At 37.3% G+C, this 27,937-nt stretch overlaps 1 protein-coding gene across 4 annotated transcripts in view; it reads right to left on the bottom strand.

The window, feature by feature from the left end:
• RBM6 (RNA binding motif protein 6) overlaps positions 1-27,937 on the bottom strand; it is a 104,903-nt gene that overhangs the window by 11,203 nt on the left and 65,763 nt on the right. For 2 of the 4 annotated variants that reach the window (XM_069095681.1, XM_069095683.1), the window contains exons 7-13: positions 15,343-15,417; positions 12,763-12,823; positions 11,886-12,176; positions 10,495-10,655; positions 6,523-6,620; positions 5,147-5,189; positions 4,878-4,959 (exon numbers count right to left, since the gene is read on the bottom strand). In XM_069095681.1, coding sequence (XP_068951782.1) covers positions 4,878-4,959; positions 5,147-5,189; positions 6,523-6,620; positions 10,495-10,655; positions 11,886-12,176; positions 12,763-12,823; positions 15,343-15,417 — 811 coding nt within the window. Of the gene's footprint in view, positions 1-4,877; positions 4,960-5,146; positions 5,190-6,522; positions 6,621-10,494; positions 10,656-11,885; positions 12,177-12,762; positions 12,824-15,342; positions 15,418-16,933; positions 17,354-27,937 lie in introns of those variants that run through there. The other 2 variants (XM_069095684.1, XM_069095682.1) reach the window with 2 other exon arrangements.

The raw sequence follows: 27,937 nt of genomic DNA on the forward strand, positions 1-27,937 counted from the left end.
AATGATGGAAGAAACAGAAGACATCAATAAAAACTTCTTTAAAAAAAGGAATATATCATAACAGAGTAACTTCCTTTTCTGATGGGGTTACTAGACTAGTAGCACACATGTTATATCTGGATTTTATCAAATCCACACAACATCTTTGTGAATAAGATGGTAATATGTGAGCTTGATAATAGTAGGTTAGAACAGGAACTAAGATGGTGGAGTAACAGAAAGAAGTACAGCGAGCTCTGCCCCCAACCCCTACAATTCCTCCAATCAGATCTAGAAAACAAACCAGTTCAAATCCTGATCAGAAAGATCTAAGAAAAAAAAATCACAGGGGGTCCTTTTCCAGACTGACAAAGGGAGAAAAGCATCTCCACTATGTCTCCGGGAAGCTAACAGGAAAAGCTTATCATCGCTGTCCTCTGTCCTTCTGACTGAAGGCTGGCTGGATCCAGGAACTCCAAACCCTCGGATCTAAGGAGGGAGCTCAGCTCAGAACAAGTCATTTTTCATGTGGCTGCACTATTCTGACGCAACACTGGCTTCTCCACCTTTCCCTCCTCCCTACCTCTGCCCACCTTTTAAGCTTAAAAGCTTCCTTTTTTATGTAAGCTCCTTGAGAATGGGACTGTATTTCTTTTTTGTACTTATATCCCTAGCATTTAGTATAATGCTTAGCACTTAGTAACTGGTTGATACTGTTGATTGACTGAACTCACAGACTGAAATCTCATCATCCGGAGCAAAAAGAGGAAGTTTAATTAAACAGAGGCCCTGGGATTGGGTTTCTCCTTTTTTTTTTTTTGGAGGGGGGAAGGTAGGGCAATTGGGATTAAGTGACTTGCCCAAGATCACACAGCTAATAAGTGTTAAGTGTCTGAGGCCGGGATTTTAACTCAAATCCTCCTGACTCCAGGGCCGGTGCTCTATTCACTGCACCACCTAGTCACCTCTAAGGTGATTGGGTTTATCTTAAAAGAAGAATGGTAAAGGAGGGGAAGAAGAGTACATTAGAGGGAAAGGGAAAGAAAGGTTAAAGAAAATTACCTCATGTAACAGGGGTATACAAGAAGTCTATACAAACAAGAGAGGGTTGGGGAAGTGGTACACAAACCTCAATCTCATAAGAACTGGTCGAAGAAGAAAAGAACATATGAATACAGAGTTGGGTACTGCTATCTATACATTTCACTATAGGAAATAGGAGGGAAAGGGCAAAAGGGAGAGGAGGCAATAAGATGCAGAGTAGGTTAAGGAAGGATAAATTCTAAGCAAAATAAATTAAAAATGTAAAAAAACATTTATGGCACTTTTGGCACTGACAATTGGAAATTGAGGGAGTGCCCATCAAGCAGAAGAATGGCTGAGCATATTATAGTATATGAATGTAATGGGAAACTATTGTGCTATACAAAATGATGAAGAGGATGGTTTAAGAAATCTGAGAAGATTTGTATGAACTGGTGGAGAGTAAAGTAAGCAACATCAGGAGAAAAATATATTACGAAGACAACAATATTGTAAAGACAAACCACTCTGAAAGACTCAGGAACTCTAAATCAGCATAGTAAACAATGAGGATTCCAGAGGACTCATGATTAAATAGGTTAACCTACCTCCTAATACAGAAGCAAAGAACTCAGAATATAGAATGAGAAATGCAGATATACACACACACACACATATCCACACAAACACACATATACATGTGAGTATATATTTTGGACATAGCCAATTCCAATTTGGAAATTTGCTTTGTTTGGCAATACATATTTGGAATACAAGTTTTGTTTTTCTTTCTGATATGGGAGTGTGATAGTAATGGCAATTAAAGATTCCCCTGTATTGGCTTGGTTTTCAAACTGATTGTGTTAAAACCCAGAGCTTGTTAATCCCACCTGTGGGATGGACTTGTTGGTGTGAAAAGAAAGTCTTGAACTGGGAGGAGCTGGTGATGTAGATTTGGAGAGACACAAGAGAGAGGCAGAAGAACTTTTTGGAAGCAGCACCTCGTGGAGGCAGAGAGAGACAGAGAATTACTGGGGGCCACTTTGAATCGCCCTGGACTTTTGAGACCTGCCCCCTGAGCTGCCAGGGACTGAGGAGACATAGCTGTTTTGCTAGTACTTTGTCTGTCTGTTTTGATGTTGTTTTGCCAGATTTGTCCACTGGTGAAAGACAGTCCTATTGTTGAAGAAGTCCTGAAACCTGGCTTTTGGTTAAGAAGCCCTGAGACTGTCCTGCAGACAGAGAGTGAATACTGTCCACTGGTGAGGGACAGTGCTGTTGTTGCAGGGGTCTGGGAACCTTTCTGTCGGTTCAGAGCTACTGAGACTGTCCTGCAGACAGAGTGAATACTGTCCACTGGTGAAGGACAGTGCTGTTATTGCAGGGGTCTGGGAACTTTTCTGTTGGTTCAGAAGCCCTGAAGAAGGATTTTCTTATTGTATGTTTACAGAAATCCTGGGAGAGGGTTTTGCTAATGTTTTCAGGGGTTCTAGGACTGTTCTACAGACAGAGGATGAATTAATGAAGGGACTGGCAATGTATCTTGTGGCCTTGCTAAGCCTCATCTCCCCAGGAACTAAGATTGCTGAGAACTTGCCTCAGTCAAGATGAAGAAAAGACCTCCATTTGGGTATTAAGTGCTGTGCTTAAACTTGCTGTAACTCTGGGGTAGATTCAATTGTGATCCAGGGGTGGGGAACTTTTGACCTTTTTGTGCTCAGTGATTGAACAAATGAAGGTACTTTACTTATGTTTGGAAACTAATCTCCATTTGAGAAGAGGGGCTTTGTGGTGGACTAAATGAAGGTACAGCCTAGGGGTGGAGTAGTATTTAGAACAGAGACTTTGTAATTGATTGAATGATTGGAAGGTCCTGGGGTGGGGTAGTACTTGGAGATTATTTAATCACTGCTTAGTAAATGCTGTATTTGGAATGATGTCATGTTTTGATCTTCTCTGTTCTTGGTTTGTCACTGAGTAAAATGGAGAGCACCTATGCTGGTATTTTGAACCTTGGGAAGTTGCCTTTCCTTGGCATTATATTACAGGGAGGGAAGAAGATGAGGGAGGGGAGAAAGGAAGACTGATTTTTACTAAATGAAAAAAAAAATTAAAAAAAAAAGTAATCAGACCCAATGAGTAGCAATTAAAAGATCAATGGACTAGTGTCTAGTCCAATACTGTCTAACATTTTTATCAATGGCTTGGATGAAGGCACAGATGACATAGCTATCAAATGGATGACTGAATAAAAAAAAATCCCACAGGTTGGAATGCCACAATAAAAACTAGAAAGGTGGCCTTTAAGAAAGATAATTGTAAAGTCTTGCACTTGAATTTTTAACAAACTACGCCATTCCACGATGGAAGGAAAATATCTAGAAAGCAATTCATATCAAAAAGAACATGGGATTCTAGTGAACTTATAAGCTCAATGAAGGCAGAACCAGAGATCTATAATGTACAGATGACAGTGACCTTTGAGGATCCAGTGAAGAACATGGGGATATTTTAACCTGGAGAAAAAAATATTTAAGGGGAGACATAATAGCAGTTTTCAAATATCTGAAGTGATAATTACCATGTAGAAAAGATAAAAAGGTACAGGGAGACAGACTTGAGGGTCACAGAATCATGGAAATAGAAAAGATTTCATAGGTCATTTAGTTCAACTCATAACAAGAATCGTTTTTATAAAATCTTTGAAAAGTGGTCATTCAGCCTTTGCCTGAAGACCCTTAGTGAGAGGATCCTTCCACTTATGGTTATTTTTAATTGTTAGAAGAAAAACTTCCAAATATTTAGAATGGAAAAAATTATGACTTGGAATGCTTCTAGAAGTAGTGAGATCAAGGGATCCCTGGAGAGATTACCATAGGAAGTTGGATAACCACTTGTCAAGGAAATAGAGAGGGCAGACTATGATTCAGTATAAATAACATTTTCTATAATTAACAAGCATTTATTAAACTCCTACTATGTGCCAAGCATTGTGCTAGTAGGGACTGGAGTTACAATACAAAGAATGAAAAAACTTAATTTGAATTGAACTTACATTGGGAGAAATAGAAAATAATGAATATTCAATAAATATCTACAACAGAGAAAATCATACCAGCTGGTATTTCTTATCTAGCTTTAACTACTGACGCTGAGCCTCGATTCAAAGAAGTACTTAAAAACTGAGAAGTATGAGACTGGGGAAAGAAATTGCTGGGGTCCTCAAGAAGTTCTGAGGGATATAGTGGGGTTCCTCAGCAGCTTAGGGAGACAGACACCAAGTGCCATACCATTTTCTTTCAAGTTCAAAGTATAAAACTTTAGTATAATTCAGAAACTTCCCTCTACTCTTCGGATTATTATAAAATCAGAGCCTGATAGCTAGGAGGGACTTACAGATCTGCTAGTCTAACCCCTTCATTTCATAGAGAGGAAAACTAAAGAGAAGCGGAGAAGTTCATCCAAAGTCTCATACACACAAAGAGTAAATACCAGTCCCGGGATCTGAATCCAAATCTTCTGATTCCAAATCTTCTTTTCACAGACTTTTTAAAAAATTTTAATTTTTTACATTTTCAGGCCCAAATTCTCTCCGTTACAACTCCCTCCCTCCTCCCCACTGCCCATCTTCCCATGAAAAACAAAGCCTGGTGTAAACAAGTAGCATCAAAAGCAAAACAAATTCTTGCATTGGTCATATCCAAAAAACAAAAATCCAAAGTCTCAATCTGCACTCTATCTGGAAGTTGTATCAAGAAGGCTAAAGTTTGAAGGATGTGCTCTATAGTCAACTATGTGTTAGTACAGGATCATGCTAAGAAAAGCAGATCAAGTCAAAAAGAAAGAAGAGAGAAACTAAAGGTCACTCCTCTTACATTGCTGCCCATGTCGGTTTGAGTCTGAGGACCAGTCTGAGTTTCTGCTGCCTCCCTTCCTTTCCCGGAAATATTTTTTACCCTGAAAGAAAGAAGTTAAAGCCTTAGAACTAAAAAGCAAACCAACTGATAATTATGATCTTTCTTCTACTTTTAGCTGTACTGAGAGAAGAATTTAAGGTCACTTTCTCATGTATTTGAGACTGAAAAGCTTGAGGATTTTTAATAACATATCCTCCAACCCCAAAACATTATCTGCTCAAGCCTACCTGGTTATAGTGCATATTGTCAGAGTGATCCCCAGAATCGTTTCTACAAAATGAGAAACAAAATACACCCAAATTAACATACATTATCTACAATTTTTACACTATATATTGTCACAAGTGTTGTAGGTTCTGCACTTTTGCTGTATTTACATTTCTGTTCATACCACTGCAATGCCAATTAACTCTTCTTCCCATTTTACAAGCTGGAAAATAGACCTAGAGACTAACCAGATCTTTTATTGTTGAGTGGATGTCCAACAGACGACTTAGGGAAGTATTCTGTTTAATGGAATCACATAATTGAGCCATAGAACATGTTATAATAATTCCTAATCTCACCTCCAGTGAACTAGTTCAAATTCCTGTATGAAAGGTTTAACTTTTTTTAATGATATTAGAAAAGGACTTTCTTATACTAGGCTAGTTGGAAACTCTTTCTCTCAAAGATGTAAAGCAAGATGTTTAAATTCTTTGTGAAAGCTCAGAACCTAACAGAGTTTATATTTCCCACTGCTCTATCAAAACCTAGGTGTGAAAGAACTTTGGGAGAAATAAAGGACAGCTACTAGCCCCAGGAACAAAAAGAAAGATCAGAGGTCAGGGGCATTGCTGACTAAACATACAAGAAACAAAAGATAGGTAAGTAAAAGAAGCAAAGAAAGATTAAGTGAAGTTTTATTTACATCCCATCAAAGACTAACACACTAAGATTTCTTTTACTCTCTCCTCTTATTTCTTTTAGGTGCATGTCTATTGTCTTATAGTTACTACAAAATTTTTAAACATCTTGAAAATCTGAAGAAGGGCTATGTGTTTCAGAGACGGCAGGGAAAGGGTAGTAATTTCCCCTTCCTCAGGTAATAGGAGTGAAAGGAACCCAGAAGAGAAAGTACATAGCGGTGGTACTGGTGACAGTAGATCAAGGGAGTAAAGAACTTGAGCTCTCATGCCAATGAGAGAAAAAGCAAGTGAACTATCCAAGCATCTTCTGGGTTTTCTATTACATCTACAGCATTACAGATGGGAAAGCAAGAAACGGAGACTGTCTACTATTGCAAGGTTAAAAGCAGCCAATAACCTTCCCTTTTAGCCATGGAGAGGTTGAAGCATGACAGTTGGGAAATGGAATTCTTGGAATTCCTCCCTCTAGAGTCCTCAGCTGGGGATTATGCTACAGCTTGTGAAGTACAGAGCCTCAAACACACAATATGCTCTGGTGTCCTACCCTAAGATTCTAGACAGTTAAAGGGAAAGGACAAGCTACCATTACTAATGAGGAAAAGAATAAGCACTAAAGAAAGAAAAATGATGTTGCTAGCAGGCAGCATCAGCCACGGCTCAGGATCAGTGAAATCATGCCCCACAGACAAGGTTACCTTCGTTTTCCTGTAGCAAGATTCACTGCCACCATCTTTCCATCAATACTGAATGGGGGATCCAGGTTCTGTAGAATCTTCACTACACGAAGGGCCTCCTAGGAAAAAAGAGAGAGACTATAAACCAGGGAAAGAAAGGGTCTGGGCCCTCTGGGATAGAAACCAAAATTCACCATCAAAATTGCGAAAATTCTACTAAATTAGTTAAATGTTTCTGAACCATATTTCCAAACTTAGATTTTTAACCATTTTTTAAATGAAAAGAAGCATAAGCCTTCCAAGAGCAGAGGTCAGAGTAATGGCTGCAATTTCTTCCTAGTTATATACATCAAGGATCATATCTGTTTTGTTCTCTTCAGTCATCAGTTGATACTCAATCATTCTAGTTCAATACTTTGTGATTATGGATCATCAAAGTCAACAGAAATGTTAATTATCTTCTAGGTCTTTATTGTAGTTTTTTAACTAGATACAAAACTAGGAAAAAAAAACCCTTACTTTAAAAAAAAATCAAAGAAAATCTTAAGACATCAATTGTACTGCAAAAGAAAAATGCCAAAACCATCATCTTTCTGTATCCTTATCAAGTACCAAATGTTTTCTGACAAAACCCTATGCTCAATGAATTTGGGTCAATCATTTTTTATCCTGTAGCAGAATAAAGAAAAGCTACCACTACTAACCATTATCATCTCCTATTATCCAAATAAACATGGAAGGTTCAGATAAATTATAAATTCTATCTTACATATGGGGGAAATCAATGTTTGGTTCACTTGTCAAAAATCACAAATCAAAACAACAGTGATATGGGAAGATATTTCAGGAGTCCAAATTCTTCAGTGTCTTCATTTTCTCATTTCTTCCCTGGCTATATGTAATGTCAAGCAAAGAAGTACTTAGCACCTTGTTTTAGCTATTTAATTAATTAGCACTTTGTTTCAGTTCAAGTTTCTTTTGAGCCTTACCCATGATTGTATCAAGTCTTTGTTAAGAATCAGAACTTGTGAAACCCACAGTGGGAGGGACTTGCCAAGGACAGGAACAGGAAGGACATAAGAGGTGGGTGGAACAGGCAGAAGCTAATATAAGAAGAAGCCCAAGCTGGGAAAGAGCAGAATTGAGAAAGGAACACTTGTGGTGGTGGCACTCTGTTTGTCTGTTCTGTCTGTGTTGATTTTTGTTTGTAATACTTTGTACAGAAGTCCTGGGACCTTACTGGAGGGCCTGAAAGAGGATTTTCTTGTTGTCTGTTTACAGAAGTCCTAGAGGAAAGTTTCAGAGGTTCTGGGACTATACTGACAATTTGTGTTAAGTTCTCAGACCTTGTTTGTGGGTCTGTGTTGATTTCATAGTGTGATAGTAATGGCAATTAAAGATTCCCCTGTATTGGCTTGGTTTTCAAATTGATTGTGTTAAAACCCAGAGCTTGTTAATCCCACCTGTGGGATGGACTTTTTGATGTGAAAAGAAAGTCCTGAACTGGGAGGAGCTGGTGACGTAGATTTGGAGAGATAAGAGAGAGGCGGAAGATCTTTTTGGTAGCAGCACCTCGTGGAGAGAGAGAGACTAAGAGAATTGCTGGTGGCCGCTTTGAAATGCCCTGGACTTTTGAGACCTGCCCCCTGAGCTGCCAAGGACTGAGGAGACATGGCTGTTTTGCTGGTACTTTGTCTGTCTGTTTTGATGTTATTTTGCCAGATTTGTCCACTGGTGAAAGACTGTCCTTTTGTTGAAGAAGTCCTGGAACCTGGCTGTTCGCTAAGAAGCCCTGAGACTGTCCTGCAGACAGAGAGTGAATACTGTCCACTGGTGAGGGACAGTACTGTTGTTGCAGGGGTCTGGAGACTGTCCTGCAGACAGAGTGAATACTGTCCACTGGTGAAGGACAGTGCTGTTGTTGCAGGGGTCTGGGAGCCTTTCTGTTGGTTCAGAAGCCCTGAAGAAGGATTTTCTTGTTGTATGTTTACAGAAATCCTGGGAGAGGGCTTTGCTAATGTGTTCAGGGGTTCTAGGACTGTTCTACAGACAGAGGATAAATTCATGAAGGGACTGGCAATGTATCTTGTGGCTTTGCTAAGCCTTGTCTCCCCAGGAACTAAGATTGCTGAGAACTTGCCTCTGTCAAGATGAAGAAAAGACCTCCATTTGGGTATTAAGTGCTGTGTTTAAACTTGCTGTAACTCTGGGGTAGATTCAATTGTGATCCTGGGGTGGGGAACTTTTGACTTTATGTTTGGAAACTAATCTCCATTTGAGAACAGGGGTTTTGTGGTGGACTTAATTAAGGTATAGCCTAGGGGTGGAGAAGTATTTAGAACAGAGACTTTGTAATTGATTGAATGATTGGAAGGTCCTGGGGTGGGGTAGTCCTTGGAGATTATTTAATCACACTTAGTAAATGCTGTAATTTGGAATGATGTCATGTTTTGATCTTCTCTGTTCTTGGTTTGTCACTGAATAAAATAGAGAGCACCTATGCTGGTATTTTGAACCTGGGAAGTTGCCTTTCTTTTGGCATTACATTACACATAGGCAGATAGTGAATTGATGATGGTGCCGGCAATGTGCACGAATGTTGTTTTGACTCTGTTAAGCTTTGTCTTCCCAGAAAAAGAAACTGCGAAGAATGAGGTAGACTGGACACTGTTAGCTTCAATATGGAACTGGGTGAGGAACCGGACAAGGAGATGAGAGCTGCCTACCTATGAATCCAGGTGAAGATTGGGTAGGTTCATGCAGAAACTGCACCCAAGGAAGAGGAAACATGGAATTTGGAGTCAAGATGAAAAGACCTCTCCTTGGGTACTTAGTACTTACTGAGAAGGTCATGATTTACTGTGGCCTAGGGGTAGGAGAACTTTGTACTCTGTACCTTGAACCTCTTAAGGATGATTGAGTTAAGGATGATTAGATACTAATCTCCAAACAAGAAGAAAGAAGACTTTTTGACTGAGAGATTAAGACAATGTGACCTAGGGGTTGAGAATTTTGACCTTTGTACTATGTCCCTTAAGGAGGCTTGCTCCTTAAGGATGACTGAGTTAAGGACTTACTGAATGATATCTTTTGTTTAAAACTATATGGCCAATTTAGTGAAAACTATGTGGTCATTTTAGTGACAAGTTATTATATTATAACATTGTAAATGTTGTACTTTGGTTTCTGTGAATGTTTTGCTTTAGTTTACTGCTGAATAAATAGAGTTCACTATATTATGTGATCAGAATCTTAAAGTTATTCACAGCAGCAGTCCTCTGGAAAGCTGCTCATGCTTGGCTTTACACCATACTACTTTGGGTAAGCTTTGACTTTCCCACCATGCCCCAGGAAGGTCCTTATTGGGAAAAATTTCATCATCTTGCAAGAGATCCTATCAGCCTTGGGACTCACCTCATCCCCACCTTCCATCCCTCAGATTACTGATGGAGCCATGAACTTTTGAACTCTCCATTTAAGAAGAGCTAAGGTCAGTGGAACATACACTCATTTTTCTCCTGAGCTGCACTACTTTGGTACTTCTCTGACTTTTCCATCATATCCCATTCCCACCCCTACCTTCCCCCAACCTATTTTTCAGCTTCCTTTTGTGTGTTGTATTCCCTTATTGGATTGTAAGCTCCTTGAGGGAAGGGACTTTCTTTTTCGTATTTGTATCCCAGCACTGGCAAATAAGAGGTCCTTAATAAATGGGAATTGATTGATTGATTCAATAAATACTTAACTGTCTTCTGTATACAGCACTCTGAAGTCACTGCCACAAAGAAAAACTAAGAAATCCCCTCCTGCATGGAGTTTCTAGTCCATTAGTTCATTCCTCATATGAAAACATAAACCCAATGAATAGAACAAAGAAGTTGTGTGACCAAGGCAGTCCTCCAAGACTCCAAATGACAAGTCCCCCAACTTCCTTAATGGTCTCACCCACCATTCTCCTGCCTTCAACAACATCTAAAGAGCAGGGCAACTCACCGAGTGAGAATCCAAGTCAATGAAGCCATAGGTATGGCCCATAGGGCCAGTTCTATTCTTGATGATTCGGACATTGGCGGTAGAAAGTCTGACATAGGGTTCTAGCACTTCCACAATTACTTCTGGTGGAGTGGACCGATAAATTCGCTTAAGCATAATAGCTGGCAAGACAAAAAAGTGACAGAAAGGGATGAGGGGAGGAAAAAAGACAAAGGTGAATCTGCAAAATTGTAATTAATACCTTGGCAACTCTTACAAATAGTGGGCCCTTGGGTGGATTCTTTATTCTGATAATAAGTATCTTCTACTCAGCAACACTGATGACATTCACAAGTTATGCTGAGAGGTCAGGATTTTTCCCCCCTCTTTAAGATTCAAAATTAGAAATCTGAAACAATGTACTGCTGCTTTTCTTGTATAATTCAATCTCTTGACATTTGAAAAACGCAAATTCATAGGATCAAGCTTTAGAGCTGGAAAGGCTCTCAGAAATTACTTGGTCCTACACCCCACTCCTATTACAGCTAAGGAAAATAAAGCACAGAGATGGGAAATGATTTGCCTGAGGCAGCAAGTCTTAATCATTCTGTTATACAGACCCCTTCTCAGACTCGTGGTTTGTTGCCTACATTCATAACCAAAGGAAATGATAAATTTCAACTAGAGGTTAGTGAAAATAAATGTCAGTTTTTTCTGATAGAAGTTCATCAAATCCTGATGTCTACCAACGGAATCTCTGAGGGTTAGTGGATGTCAGGTAAAAAATTCCTTGCCTAAGATAAAACAGGTAGTAAATAGAAGAACTAAGATTCAAATCTGAATCTTATATTCCAAATCTATCACTTATACAGAGGCATTGTATTAGAAACAGCTGGTGGGCCAGTGGATAGAATACTGGACCTGAGGTCAGGAAGAACCAAGTTCACATCCAGCTTCAGACATTTACTAGCTGTATGACCTTGCACAAGTCACTTACTGAGTCCTGACTCTTCCTCATCTGCAAAATGGAGATAGCACCTACCTCACAGTGGGGTTGTGAAGATCAGATTATATTTGTAAAAAAAAGTACTTAGTACAGTGCTTGGCACACTGTAGGTACTATATAAATGGTTATTCCCTTCCCTTGTATAGGACAGTTAGACCAAATGATATCAAGATCTCACCTTACTCTAAAAGTTCTATCTATGTACAAAAGTGTAATTTTTAACAATTATATCAGAATATTTGCAACTCTAGAAATAATAGTCTGTTCCTAGTATAATCCCTGGGAAAGAAGAAAAAAAGCTGGAAAATTCCCTGTCAACTTTTAAGTTAGAAAATTTTCTTGGAAACATGTTGAAATCTAAATATATACAAATGTTAAACCTAATGATCAGCCTCTGGCATCTTACTTTTGCTCTCCCCATCCTGGCGTGACTCTCCAGACCACTGTTCCTTCTCATTTTCTCTTCTGGTGGAGGAATCATGTCCTTCCCTTCGAGAAGGGTATCTTTCTGAGTCCCTCCTTTGCTCTTGACCTAAGCGTCTCTCTCTTCCTTCTTCTCGTTTTTTTGTCTCAGGTTCTTTATCAGGTGGTGCCTGAGGATGGCTCTGTTGCTTTTCTGGTAGTACTGCTGGCTGAGCTGGTGATTTCTGGGGCTCAGGATAGGTAGCTAATTCCTGCTGAACCTTGGCCTCTGTTACTAGGCAAAAGGAAATACAATGAAATATCTACTATCTGGTTCCAAATTGCACAAACTAGAATTCCAATATGACAGCCTGTATACACTGATGTTTGAATCTACTGTCCCACAAATACTGCCAAAAATTAATTAATGGCCCAGAAAACAAAGAAAGTCAACTTCCTTCAACCAAAGTCAGATAAACTGACTCAACCTTCCAAGGAGAGAGAATCTGTTCTTATTTCTAATCTGGATATCACAACTCCAGTCTACTTTCCTTACTACTATAGCCTTCCCAATACAGAATTAGTCATCGAATTAGATTATATTATATATTACTATTATATAATAATTTATATAATATTACTATTATATAAAAATAGTTAGCTATTTTCAATGAGTGTACTTTGTATGGAATGGCCATTTGGGTTTTGTTTGTAAACTGAAATTGTAGGAAAAAAACCTAGTGTAATAAAAAAAAGGGTGTTAACAGCATACTTTGTGAAGACAGTTGAGGATACCCAGACTATAAAACTGAAGAAAATTCTGAATTTAAACCCAAAACAAATGAATTGATATATAAATGAATGAATGAAAATACACTAACCCTCTCTTGGGAACTTGCAATATGAGCAAGATGAACGATATCCAACAGTGCTAACTTTACACTGTAAAGGAAAAAAGATGAGCAAAAATTATCAATAAAAATATTTAAAAACCTTTCTGCACATCCTGAATGTTAATATCTACAGAGCTGAATAAAACTAAAAACATAGCTATTCTTGTGTTGATACCACAGAAGAGACAGACCTAACCTGGTAATCCTAAACTTAAGTTCATTTCTAAGGTCGGGAGGACTCTTAAGAATTGCCTTCTGTGTTTGGAAAGGATGCTAATTATCTATATACACATTTGCAAGAGATTATTTTCTGTATGTATTAATAAAGTATAAACATTAAAATGAACTTTAAGACAGCTAATTTCTAGGATACTATGACTTCAAAACTGTTACCATCCTTTGATAGTACATAGAGCTAAACAGATACAGAATAAGTTGAGATAGTGCCCCAATTAGTCTCTCAGTCAGAACCAAATAGAGACAAAGTTAACATGTACCAATTACTTTCATGGGGTTAGGATAAAAACATAATTGGCAAAGGAGAGACGAAGAATATAAACATTTTGACGCCTACAGCAGTTATTTAAGGGACATTTCTAGCTAGAGGTGTTGCAAGAAAACAGCATTAACACAAAATAAGATAAATGGCTTCTTTAGATATCTTTATATCCTTCCTCTATTCATGCCAAAAGGCCTGGATTATCTCCATAAAATTGATTAGGCATAGTTCTACAACATACCTCATTTTATCCCTTAGGAGGAAAAAGTCGGGGCGGCTAGGTGGCACAGTGAGTAAAGCACCGGCCCTGGAGTCAGGAGGACCAGAATTCGGTTCCAGCCTCAGACACTTAAGGCCCACACACACACACAAAAAAAACTAGCCGTGTAACCTTGGGCAAGTTACCCCAATTGCCCTCCAAAAGGCAAAAAAAAAAAGAGTAAAAAGTCTAAGTAAATGCCTTTCTATGTTGCCTTCTAGGATTATGTAATCATAGTTGGTCATCAGAGCATATGAGGACTACTTAAAGCTTAGAACAAGGGTCAGCAAACTAGGCCTGGGTGATCTGGACTGTTTCTGTATGCCAGTGATCTAAAAATGGTTTTTACATTTCTAAATAAAGTTTTATTGTATTTAAAAATGTAAAAACCATTCTTAGCCCTACAAAAACAATTGGCCTTAATTTGCTGTCCCTTAACTTAGACCACAGAAAGACAGCTGGAAGAGAGCTTGGGAAAACATCTAATCTAGTCTCATTTTACAGAGATGGAACTAACGTCCAGAGAGTAAAAGTGACAATGTCATACAGATCAAGTTATATGATTTCCTATATGACTCCCCATGCCTCTAGATGTCAATATTCTCAGGGAGAAAGTCCTTGTATTAATAGGAGCTTGGTTGGGGTGGCTAGGTGGCGCAGTGAATAGAGCACCAGTCCTGGAGTCAGGAGAACCTGGGTTCAAATCCAGCCTCAGACACTTAATACAAAAAACTAGCCGTGTGACCTTGGGCAAGTCACTTAACCCCAAATGCCCTCCAAAAAGCAAAAAAAAAAAAAATATATATATATATAGTAGCTAGGGTCTGGACATCTTATCCTACCCATCTCCACTGTCTTGGGGTTTTGGGGTTTTTTTAAATTTACATGATAAGGAAGCATACACTTAAAGTGTTTATTTGTTTTAGATGGATCAAGGCAATTTTAAAAGGTTTTTAAAGTCAGTGATTTTTGTACATCTTTTCATATGATACTGACAATTTAAGGCTCCACGCCCAATTTAAAAATTTGAGTTTTTAACAATAGTATTTTTCAAAATGTGTGACACTAAAAAAAACTTGGTCTAATAAAAAGGTTCCTTATTATCCTAGAGATTGCAAGGTATTAGAATATGAAGAAATTATTTGAGACTAAGAACTTAGGAACCCAGGGAACATTTAAAAAGCACCAAATTAAGAGTTAGAAAGCCTGGTTTTAGTTCTAACTCTGTATTTGCCAAAATGGGGCAAGTACAAATACAAGATAGGGTGTGGGAAGGCAACTGGGGTTAAGTGACTTGTCCAGGTTCATACAACTAGTAAGTGTCAAGTGTCTGAGGCCAGATTTGAAGTCAGATCCTCCACCTTTTAACAATGACTGAACTGGACTGGATAAGATGATCCCTAATGGACCTTTACTGATCTAGTGTTCTATGATTTGAGATTCTATCCTCACCAGAAATCTACTATTTCAGGAACCAATTCCTCTTCTGTTTATATGGGAAGATGAGTTATAAGAAAGAGGTCTCAAGTGACAGGGCTGGAATCACCATCAACAGAAAGGATCCTCATCTAAGACATCAATAAATGTTAGTTTCCCGATCCTAAGATTAATGTTCCACACCAAGGAAATAGTGTGGTCTGGATTTTCCTCAGCTTTCTAATAATCAAAAGTTAAGTTGTGGGATAACTTGACATCACAGCAGTAAACATAACCAGGCAGAGTTCCATTTTCTTGTCTCTGGCTCCCTCATCCTACCTATTACCTCTTATTCTTAAGAAAAGAAAAAGGCAAGAAATCTCTCAACACATACCCGTTTACAGTGCCAAAAATCCGGGCTTGGTGAATACTCTAGGGTCACTTCTTTGTCACGGATCTTTAAAGTTCCCTGTTGAGACAAAGGTAAGTCATCAACATAAACTCCTTAGAAAATTGATGTCTTTTTTTTTTTTAAAGGACAGAGAGGCAAAAGAGCCCTTTCTGTCACCAAAGGATTTAATTAAGAAGAAGAAACTTGGTTTAGAAATAAAGTGAATAAGTTGTTCAAGCTACAGTGCTTGGGCTATGTGGCCATGCAGACTTGTGCTTGGGAAAGAAAAGTACTTCCAACTCCCTGGAGAAAAGAGTCAAATTTCTTCTCAACCCTGGATCTTTTGGGAGGCTGTGTTGGGGCAGCCTGCTCTTCACTGAGCACATTCAGAGTGCCCTGATGAGTCCAAAGAAGGGTACCTTGCTGAACTGAGTTCCAGTGCCATGGATGAGAAGCTACATCTTCTTTCTGGGGAATGAGGATTCAGGAACCCACTTTGTTATCTTCTATTCCATGGCTAACTGACCTCCAGTCAGAAAGGCAATGAAGTGATAATTTAATTTTCCTTAGAAATGTAAGGCATGAGCATAATGAAACAAAGGATGATTACTGACCACAGGAAATTAAGATGAAACTTTTGTTGTGGGTCACACCCTTAGAGCAGAAAATGAAGTCTGATGGTAGCATCACTCTGGCTTGGAGCCGGCAGAGTGATTACACCCCAAGGCCTAAGAGCAACACAGAAATCCATAAGAAATGTCTTTCCCTAAGGTTTGGTGCTACTATAAGCAGGGAAGCCTAAAATGGTTTGTTGGTTACAAACTTTTCTCACCTCTGACACTGGATAAGTTAGAATGCCTTTTTTGTGCCAGAAGAAAATGGAAACCCCTGAATAAAACAATAAGTCAGAAAGTAGTAACTATTTCCTCCCCAAAACAGCTAAAAACAGCTTTGTTTCAATTAATTGCCCTTCTGGACCATTAACCCCTGAGCTACGAGCATTCTCAAGCGTAGAGGTACTTCTCTGTGTTCCATTAGATTTAGGTATTAATTATAAATAATGTGCCCATTCAAATTGGGCTCCATTTTCTGGCTTTGATCATAAAATTTGTCAGAGAATAGTCTTTCTTCTCACTTTTCAGACAAACTGGAGTTAGTTCAACACCAAAAATAGAGAATGAACTGAAGATGACATGAAAACAAAAGAAATACATTCCCTTCCATTACTCCTCTAGATTTCCTATTTTAAGAAAGAATCAGGGGCCTGAAAGGAAAAAAAAATTCAAGATAATTAAAAAAAAATGAATCAATGACCGTTAACCAGTTTGAAAGGTTAGAGACTGATATTCACTTACTAAGAATACCAGAGAAAACAAAAATTTCTACAGGCATAAGGCTACCAAAGTTCTTTCCCAAGAGATAGCTAATTATCAATACATTTCAATACAGTTTTAAGGGCTAAAAAAAGCTTTTCCCACAACATCTCTGTGAGACAGGTAATTTAAGAATTATTATCTTTACTCTGGAAATGGGGAAACTCAGGCTGAGGAAGGTGAAGGGGTCAGAGCCAGGTATCAAAACACACAAAACTCACATTTATATTACTGGCACTGTGCTCTACAGGTAATGGCACTGTCATCACAAAGAGCAGAGCACACATGGTTTGCCAGCTTTGCCAATGTGGGTAATGGTAAAGATGGGACCTTGCCAGACATGACAATCCTATTCATCATTCTTCAGACACTGGCTAGTAAGCAGAGAACTTGCCTCTAGAATTGAGGGCAGACAAGTTAAAAGGCTTGGATTAACTTTTTTTAAAATATCTTTAACGGCAACATTTTATTATCCACTTCAAGTTGAAATTTTAGAACTCAAAATATTAGAAGAAATGACTAAAGTTTAAAAGAGAAGATATATTGTCTTTTCCTTTAAATTTCATCCTACATTTAGTATTCAACCCAGAAAAGTCACAGAGGCAGGTACTGCTTTCATAACCCATGCTCATAACCAGAAAACCAGCTGGCTGATATTTATAGCAGGAGGAGCATCCCACACAAGAACCAATGTTACCTCTGCCTCTTGATTTTAATCTGAAGTTTGTATCCTCTGATTTCACCACTTGGAAACAACATATCACACATTTAGGCACTTCTAATGTCAACTTAATACTCCTTGCATAATATCGTCATAAAATGTTCTTCTTGCTTTGGGCACTCCCTTTTCTTTAGGGCAAATCATTCCTTCTGCCTAAGGGTCTGCATGTCAATACAATGAAAGCTTCTGTTTAATTACAGACTACAGAAACAAAGTTGTTTTTTTAAATCCCTAAGAGTGTTCTACAAAGTCTTTCCTTCCCTTCCTTTTCTGATATATTGTTAGAAGAGGCTCTAGGGTAAAAAAAAAATCACCGCTGAGATTCTTGAAAGTGCTATTAAGTCGCAATAACAAACAATTCAGAAAACTCGATTTAACAGAACATGGTTTACTAGGCCAAGAAGTTTCTATTAACCAATAAGCCTTCTTTCTTGTACATTGCTAGCCCATGTGCGCTAAGAACATTTGACTGCCATTATCACCTTCTCTAGGTTGAAAAAAAGTAATGCATCAAGGATGTTTCAGGGCAGGTATGATCAGAGGAACAAGAGAGTAACAGACACTTTAGTTGTAGGTGAAGAACCAATGTGAGGAGGGTCAGTCTCAAATAGTTATTATTCAATTCTTCACCAAAACTATGGACCATTTTCCACATCAACACTCCCTACAAAGGAATTTTTGTTTCTTATTTGATTTATAAATTCAACATCATATTTAAGATTTTTCTTCTAGAGGTTCCAAGTTCTTGGTTTTAATACCACAAAACTCTGACAAGTCTAAAAAATAACTACTCATTGCTAAAGTACCACAACTTAATTCAACAGCAAACATTTGCCATAGGGAAATACAGGAATAAATATGACAGCCCCTACCACAAACACATACAAAATAGACTACTTAAAAGGACTACAATGCATTATGAAGATTCATAGGACTTCTCATTTATTTAATTTACAAGTCTGTAGGGTAGGTGAACTCATAAGAGGTTTTATGAATAAAGGAGTAACTTAGTTCAGCTATAAAACTTTTCCACTAATCTTGAACCTGAAAAGACTCTAAGAGTTAAAAAATGAAAGCAAAAATGAACATGGAAGAGTGCCTACATTAGCAATTTGATATCTTTTCATTCCTAAAGCCTGTATGCAACTTTTTTCTCACTTATCAAAGTCAGATACAATCACCCCATTCAAATATAAAACCACAGAGTCCACCAGTGAGGCTGAAAGAAGGTATGGAAGACAATAAAGTCCCTGTGTGGCAAGAAAAAGCACCATGTTCTATCCCAAGAACAACCAAGGCCTAATAATTGAGTTTGATTGTGAATATGGGAGCTACATTCCCAGTGTCTCCTCCAGTCCATTGCTACTGAGAACTGAATTAGAGCAGGAAGATTCTTGAGAAATCCTGTAGTCCAAACCCTCATTTTACAATTGATAGGAAATGATAACATAGCTATCTGCCCAAGGCCACACAATAATTAGAAATGCCAGCATTAGAATACAGGTCCTTTCACTCCAAATCCAGTTCATTTCACAGTGTTAGAATAGAAAAGACTTTTTCTAGATTCTACATTATGCTCTATTTTACTTCCAGTGATAGTTCTAATTGCCATTGAAATAATAAAAGTACAAACAAGATAATGGCTATTACTCACATTTACACATTACTTTAATGTTTAAAAATTCGTTTCCCACAATATACTTGTGTGAAATAGGTAGCAAAAGTATTATTACCTCTATTCTACAGATGAGGTTCAGTATTTACAAGCATACAACTATTAAATAACTCCAAACCAGCACAAGTTCTGTTACACCCCAGCGCACTGGAAAACTCCCTCAAGGAAGACAGAGGCAAAGGCTGAAGAAAGACCCTTGTAATTTGCTTAGAGACTAAAACATGGCCACAATTCCAGTGTAGCAGCAGCATTTTTTACCAGAACACTGAGGCCATAAAGCCTCACAGTCATCCTTAAAATAAGAGATCCAAGAGATCTGGAAGAAGTGTGCAAAAGCCTTAGGAATAAAATGTTCATTTCTAATTAAACCACTGAGAGATCAATTTGTTAATGGTTAGGTAACCAATCCTACTTAGGAGTAACAAAATCCTCCACTGAAAGAATATTATTTGACCTTTGTCTTAGCTATAATAATGTCTAAGTTTTTTGTCATGAGTAAAAGGAAATACTACTCTATACTGTAAACAATGAACTTACAGAATCTGTTACTCCAAGAGGTGGTAGAAGTTTGAAATATAAAGATTTTATTTTAAAATATTATTTTAAATTGTTTCATTTTTTACTGCATTTGATAAGCCACTATTCATATTTATAATATTGACTACATAGTCTAGGATATAGAATCCATTTAAGATCTCTTAAGTTTCACTAATATCCTCATCAAATATCTGATCCATATACGTGGTTAACCAACAAGTTAACCTGAAAAAGTATTACCATTATCCTGCCTGTTACATGAACCTGATTAGTCTGAGCTATAACAAACAAACAAACAAACAAACAAGTAAGCAAGCAATCAGGAAAATGTATGAAAGTGAACAAGTGATTTTTATGGGATCTCTGGAGTAGGCCTGACACATAAGGTTGTTGCCACAGTCTAAAGCAAAACTGTCTTACAGTGTTATTTCCTGTGCTTTTAAGTACCCACCATATACCTGTAGAGAGAATTCTTTAAAAAAAATTTAATTTCACTTGAAATTTCATTTGTTTTTTAATTAACGAAAACAGATTTTTTTTTCTCCTTCCCACCCATCTCCTCTCTCCCACCACTCCAGTCCAGTTGGAGTGGGAGTGGAAATAAAACCCTTGTAACAAATATGCAGAGTTAAGAAAAACAAATTCCTGCATTGGCCATGTCCCCAAAAACATATGCCTTGTTCTCACCCTGCATCCATCACCTCTCTGCTGAGAGGTGGATACAATGCTTCATCGTTTGTCCTCTGTCACTGTACTGATTAGAGCTCTCAGTGTTTCCAAAGTTGTTTGTTTTTCAATGGTACTGTATAAATAATTCTCTTTGTTCTACTCCACTATGCATCAATTCACATTAAGTCTTTGCGAGTTTTCACTAAAACTGTCCCTTTTCATCATTACTTATAGAATAACTGTATTTCCATTACTTTTATGTACCATAATTTGTCCGGTCACTCCCCAAATGGTGGGCACTCCCCCTTGTTTCCAGTTCTTTTGATACTACAAAAATGACTTTTAGATACAGTTCCAAATTATTTTCCAGAATGGCTGTACTAAGTCACAGCTCCATCAACTGTGCATTAATGTTCCTCTTTTCCTGCAGCTCTACTAACATTTGTTCTCTTCCCTTTTGGTCAACTTTACGAATTCTGATAGCTGTGACAGGACCTCAAGGTTATTTTAATTTCATTTTTCTAATTATTAAGTGATTTGGAGCATTTTTTTCATATGGCTATTGACAGTTTGTATTTTTTCCTTTGAAAACTATATATATTCTTTTACCATTAATCAATTAGAAAATGGCTCTTAATTCTTGCAAATTTGACAGTCCCTTACATGAAACTGAGGCCTTTTTCTGAGAAACTTTATACAGAGAAACTAATAAAGATTTTTTCCCTCATTTATTTATTTCTAATTTTGGCTATATTGGTTTGGTTGTGGTTTTGTTTGTGTCAAACTTAATATATGCAAAATCATTCATTTTATCTCCTTTATTTCTCTCTATTCCTTGCTTGATTGTAATGTACCTAACTAGAACATACTTTGGAATATGGTACAAGGTCCTGGACTAAACTGAATTTCTGCGAGACTGTTGTCCAGTTTTCCCAGAATTTTTTTTGTCAAACGATGTTTTGACAAACACTAAGTCCTTACCCTAGTAGCTTGGGATTTTTGGATTTATCAACCACTAGGTTGCTAGGTTCAATTGCTTCAGTATGGTCTGTTTCACTAACCATATGAAACCAGTACCAAATTGGTTTAATGATTAATGCTTTGAAGTACAGTTTGAGACCTAGTACTGCTAGGCCCCATCCCTTTTTGTTTGTTTTTTTTTCTCCTTGAAAATCTTGACCTTTTTTTCTTCTGGATGAGTTTCTTTACTATTTTTTCTAGTTCTATAAAGCAATCCTTTGATAGTTTGATTGGTACGGCATTGAAAAAGTAAATTAATTTAACTAGTATTATCATTTTTATTATATGGGCTTGACCTACCCATGAGCAATTAAATATTTCTATATTTAGGTCTATCTTTATTTCAATAAAGAGTAATTTTGTAGTTGTAATCATATTATTATTATAGTTCATGTGTTTGTCTTTCTAGGTAGATTCCCAAGTATTTTATAATATCCTGCAGTTATTTTGAAAGAATTTATCTTTCTATCTTTTCCTATTGGGTTTCACTGGCAATATAATAGAAATACTGATGATTTATGTAGATTTAATTCCTATCATGCAACTTTGCTAATGTTATTGTTTGAATTATTTTTCATCGACTCTCTATGATTTTCTACATCATTATCTGCAAAAAACAATGTATTTTGCTTTTCTGCCTAAACATATTCCCTCTATTTTTCTTATCATTATAGTTAGCAATTATAGTACTATACCAAATAGTGGTGACAATGAATGCTCTCTCTTGCTTTTACTAGGGCAAGAATCCTTAACCAAACAAGGGAAAGAAGCAATTACAAAAGATAAAATAAACAACTTTGATTACATTAAAATATGTTGCAGGAATAAATCTAAATCAACTAGGATAAGATAAGAAGTTGGGATAGGGGCGGCTAGGTGGTCCAGAAAGTAAAAGCCCTGCCCCGGAGTCCAGAGGACCTGAGTTGGTTCAGGCCTCAGACACTTAACACCCACACAAAAATATTAGCCATGTAACCTTAAGCAAGTTACTTAACCCCAATTGCCCTCCAAAAAAGGAAAATAAAAGTGTGTGTGTGGGGGGGATCTGTATCAAGTATCTCTGAGGACCACAAGATAAATGGAAAGAACAATCAAATAAACAAAACTGAATGTTCTGAAATTATAATAACGAATGGCCACCCAAAAGAGCTATGAAAAGGCATCTCCTCCTTATTTGCAGGGGGAAGGACATGCTGAGTATAGAACATTGCATATAATATCAGGTCTTTTAGATGTTACTTAATTTTGCTGAACTCTCTTCCTCTTTTTTATTCTTTGTTTTAAAGGACAGGTCCAGGGAGGATAGGGGATTACAATGGGAAATGTAGAGAAAGAAAAAGCAAAAGCTATCAAAAAAAATTTTTTTAACTTAAATTGTACACCATGCATCATGTATTTATATAACAATTAGAATCAGTTTCAAAATACTAAGAGTTATCAGAGGTCATCTACTTTACCTGAATCATGATTCACATTAAGAACATCCCCAGGGGCGGCCAGGTGGCGCAGTGAGTAAGAGCGCTGGCCCCAGTGTCAAAATGGGGATTCCGGCCTCTGATACTCTGCACCCACACAAAAATAATAATAACTGGCCTTGTAACCTTGAGCAAGTTACTTAACCCCGATTGCTTTAAAAAAAAAAAAAAAGGACATCCCCAGCAAGCAGTTCTCCCATTCTGAACCTAACCACTCCCAGCAACAAGAAACAACCTACCAAAGTAGTCCGTTCCATTTTTAGGGTAGTTGTCATCAAGTTTCTCTTCATATTTCTATTAAACCAAAATGTCTCCCTATAACTTCTACCTATGACCCTAGTTCTATTTACCAAGACTAGGCAGAAGAAAGTAAGACTTTTTTCCTCATTAAACAATCTACATACAAATGGGGGCTACTAGGTAGCACAATGGATAGAGCACTGGTCCTCAAGGCAGAGAGACTGTTCAAATTTGACTGCAGATACTTCTAGTTGTATAATCCTGAGGAAGCCACTTAACCCCTGCCTATATAAGACAGGAGAAGGAAATGGTAAATCACTCCAGTATCTTTTCCAAGAAAACCCCATGGACAGTTAGTTCACGGGGTCATGAAGAGTCTGACATGACTGAACAGTAACTAGGCACTTAATAAATGTTTAATAAAAATTCTACAAATATGTTAAGATGGTGATCACAGATCACCATTAACCAACCCACTCCTATGCAGTTTTCTCCTCTATGGATTAAACAGTTACCAATTCTTTCAACTGATTCTTTTAAGGCATGGCTTTGTGTCCTTTCATTACCTCAGTTGTGCTTCTCTAGACCTGCTCTTGTGTGAATATCCTTCCATAAATGTGTCTAAAATTTGACACAATAATCCAGAAATGATCCAATTAGGTCAATTTTCAGAAGATAACCTCTTCTTCAGCTCTGGAAGCTAGTATTCTTTTGGCTGCCACATCACATTATTGCTCATGTTGTTACTATCTACTAAAACCTCTAGGTCTTTTTCATATGAACTGCTTTTCAACTACATTTCCCATCCTCCACTCCATCAATGCATCAATCACAAGTTTTATTAAGTGTCTAAGCACTGGGCTACAAGGTGCTAGGGATACAGATACAAAGAATGACAAATGCTACTCTCAGGCTTACATTCTATTAGGGAAGAAATGTATGTATGTGTGTGTATATATGTATACATATGTGTGTGTATATATGTATACATATGTGTATGTAAGTTTGTATGTATAGAATAAATGAAAAGAAAATAAATATCAGATAGTTAAGTTTAAGGTAGTTTGGGATAGAGGGCAATAGAAACTGAGAGGGATCAGGAAAGGCTTCATACACAAGAAAGGGACATAGGAGTGATGGTAAAGTTCATTCCAGACACTAGGAGGGATAGTCAGGGTAAAGGAAGAAGAAAAGAGATGGAATATTATGTTTGAAAGCAGAGAAGTTCAGTTTGACTGGATCACAGAGTGCAGAAGGGAAAATAACATACAACTAGGGTGGGAAGAGAGGTGGAGGTGGGAACCAGGTTGTGAAGGGCTTTAAAAGTTAAACAGTTTATATAGGACTCCAGAGATAAGACAGAGCCATTAGAGTTTCCCCGAGTAGGAAAACAATGCCAGCCTTTTGATAAGTAGTGTGAAAGCTATACTAGTATAGGGGAGGGCAGCAAAATAATTAGGAGACTTCATAATTGTACTTAGGTGGTTGATTTTTTAAACAAATTCTGGAATTTTCATTTAGTTCTATTAGATTTCATCCCATTATATAATCTATTGTTCTTGTCTCCCAAGATCTTTTTGGATCCTGATTCTGTCATTCAACATATTAGCTATCATTCACTGTTTCATGTCATTCCCAAACTTGCTAATATGTTTTCTAAGTCAGTGATTTAAAAAAAAAAAAGGTAAACAGAACAAAGCCAAGGATAGGGCGTTGGGACACTCCAAAAGAAAATTTTTTCCAAGTCTTTGGTAGGCATTCCACCAGTTCTAAATCTTCTAAGTACATTATTATCCAGTCCATATCTCTCTACCTTGACCATGAGGTTATCATAAGAAATTTTATTAATCGCCTTGTTAAAATCTAGATAAACACTATCTAACAGCATTTTATATACAGTCATGTATATATAGGAGATAGTGTCAGTCAGGAAGACTAATCTTCCTGAGTTCAAATCTGGCCTCTGACACTTACTAAGCTGTGTGACCTTGGGCAAGTTTACTTAACCCTATTTGCCTTAGTTTCCCCATCTGTAAAACAAGATGGAGAAGGAAAAGATAAATCACTCCATTATCTTTGCCAAGAAAACCTCAATGGGGTCAAGAAGAGTCTGAAACAACAGAACGACAAGAAAGGAGAAAATGAGGTTATTCTTAATGAACCTATGCTGACTCATAAACATTCTTCCTTTCAGGGCTGATATTCCTTGAATTTTAAAGTTTTGTCAGAAATTGGCAAACTAACCTAGTTTGAAGTATCTACTTTCTTAACTTAAAAAAATAAAAAAAGAAAATATAAATATAGAGCCTCACATCTCTACAGTCCTTTGACCTCTCCTGTTCTTCATTATTCCACAGAGATGTTACTCATTCCCTTCAAGAATGTTCAGACTCCATAAAGAACAGAAATACATACTGAGAAAAGACTGAAGGGAAGACAAAAGCATCACCAGAGAGGTTTAACTTTTTTGTTCTATCTGGTGACCACACTCTGTAGCAAAGTTGAAGTAGGATGATACTGGGGACTAAGAAATAGGAACAAAACTTCTCCCATAACCTCCCCCACCTTGACTTCTCACATAAACTATTCTTCTTCATCTTTGTACAAAAGTATCTAGCACAGTAAGGGGTATTTATTTGTAAAAAAAGATTTTAAAGAGATTTTATGATTCGAATGGTCAAAAAACCAAGAACTCTAAGATGGCTAAAAGAAGCAGGAGAATAGGAAAAAAAAAAGGGAGATAACCATTCTCCTCCCTCACTCTACATCCCAGACAGAGAAAAGAATAGGCTGTCTTCTGTTTAGTAATTCTACCTATCTCCATTTTTTCTATTTATATGGGTATTTCTTGGCACAAGGACTAAGTTACCCTCTGTCCTACAAAGCTACCAAGAATGTTCAAATTCTAATAGATAACAATACCTGAAGTCTTCAATGAGAAAAGAAAGGATGTTAGTGTCTTCCCTGGGGCCCTGAAACTAAGTATATCAGTATCTAATCTGTCTTGATTTTCATGCTAGAGGATGCTCTCTCTGGCAAGATGATGTTTAGAATTTCCTTTTTTCTAAAATTCCTTTAACAATATTTATAAAGGAAGGAATGTTCAAAGGAGGTGCTATATTCCTGAAAGCCTCTTGAACTGTTAATTGCCACTTATCGAATGTTTACATTGTACTGTATACCTTACAAAAAACCCACTTACCAGAACAACAAAGTACATATCAAATAAGACCATGTATGTGAAGGGTTACAAAACTGAAGGTGTGATATAAATGTGAGCTATCATGGTTATTCTAACACACCGTTTCTACCCTCAAGGAACCAGCCATTCAATCATGGGATAAAACACCATCAGAGACAACAATAACACACAGCGTTTATTAGTCAGATGCCACAGAAAGTTTAAAAACACAGCATCGCTTGATTTTGGAAAGGAAAGGTCATTACTGACTGAGGAGCAGCAGGAAGACATCCTAGAAGGGTGGCCTTTGAGGTGAGCTTGAAAGGATGGATAGGAACTACAAAGGTGAAGAAGAGGAAGAAGAGCATTCAAAGTGATTGTGAGCAAAGGCTTGTGGGGGGTGTTTGGTGGAAAGAGAATAATCCTATTTAGCTAGAGTACAAACTGTGTGAATAAGAGTGGTTTGAAAGCTGACTAAGGTAGAAGGATATCAGATTGCTTTTTGGAAGGACAATCAGTGCCTATTTTACCCAATTCTGCCCCATATGGGTTTTTTTTTATTTTCTTTTTTTAAGTAAAAGCCTGAAAATTATTTATTTTTAAAGCTTTTTTTAGACTAACAGAATTTTTGTTTTAAAGAATGAATGTTATTCAGATTTATATCTCCAAATTCCAGTAAACCAAATCTTTCCAGAAGCTTTTAATTACTTTTATGCATTTTCACTAGAGGATGGAGATTAAAAAAACAAACAGAAAAAGTACTTCTAAAGGGCTAGTGGTTTGCTTCACTGAGGTTTTCTATCCTGAGTAAAATCATAAATAGCAAGTATGCAGAAGTGCTTGGTTCTGAAGAAACATGCCTCAGGATGCATCTAATTCCCTCAGCTAAGTGAACCAAAAGGCATTGAGAATAGAAGTCTAAACAGAAGCAATCTGTTTTCTAAATGAATTCTGATCATAAACTCATTTTGGCCACGAGCTATTAAAATATATGCATTTTCGGTTATGTTGATTACACAATTAAGCAATTTTATAAGCAAAAATGTTGAGAAATGGGTAGCTCACTTTAATTAACAAACTAATTTCTAACTCAGTTTTCAGCAAAGATCTTCACCAGGACTGTATTCAGTGTATACTACAAGGCAGATTTTTTTTTGTTTTGTTTTGAAAATAATTGGTTTTGTGAGCATAAGTCCCCGGGTTCTATAATCAATTTAAAGCAAAATTTCAATCCAAGACCCTTCTTTTACCTTACAAAGGAAAATGACCATTTTTTAAAACTCATTCTAAATTGTAATTAAGTCAAGTGAATCCCTAGAAGGTTTAGGAGGCCAAGGTTTAATAAGAAGGATAAACCATTCCAAAATTCAGTTGTTGCCAACTATTTCTAATCTAATGTCTCAAAAAAAAAAATCAAGCGCCCTCCCCACCATTTTATTCAGTTACAAAGAATTCTAAATATACCAAAGACAGAGAAGACTGTGGCAAATAGGTTGAAATACACTACTTTCACTAATGTATGTTGACAAATTCTTTTACAAGAGAAATTTCCTGGGGCGGCTAGGTGGTGCAGTCAATAGAGCACCGGCCCTAGAGTCAGGAGGACCTGAGTTCAAATCCAACCTCAGACACTTAACACAAAACACTAGCCTGTGACTTCGGGCAAGTCACTTAACCCCAACTGCCCTCCAAAAAGCAAAAAAAAAA

This window comes from Petaurus breviceps, unplaced genomic scaffold (genome assembly GCF_028583685.1).
Source record: "Petaurus breviceps papuanus isolate PSGF00001 unplaced genomic scaffold, PetGlider_PUasm1.0 227, whole genome shotgun sequence".
Taxonomy (NCBI): domain Eukaryota; kingdom Metazoa; phylum Chordata; class Mammalia; order Diprotodontia; family Petauridae; genus Petaurus; species Petaurus breviceps.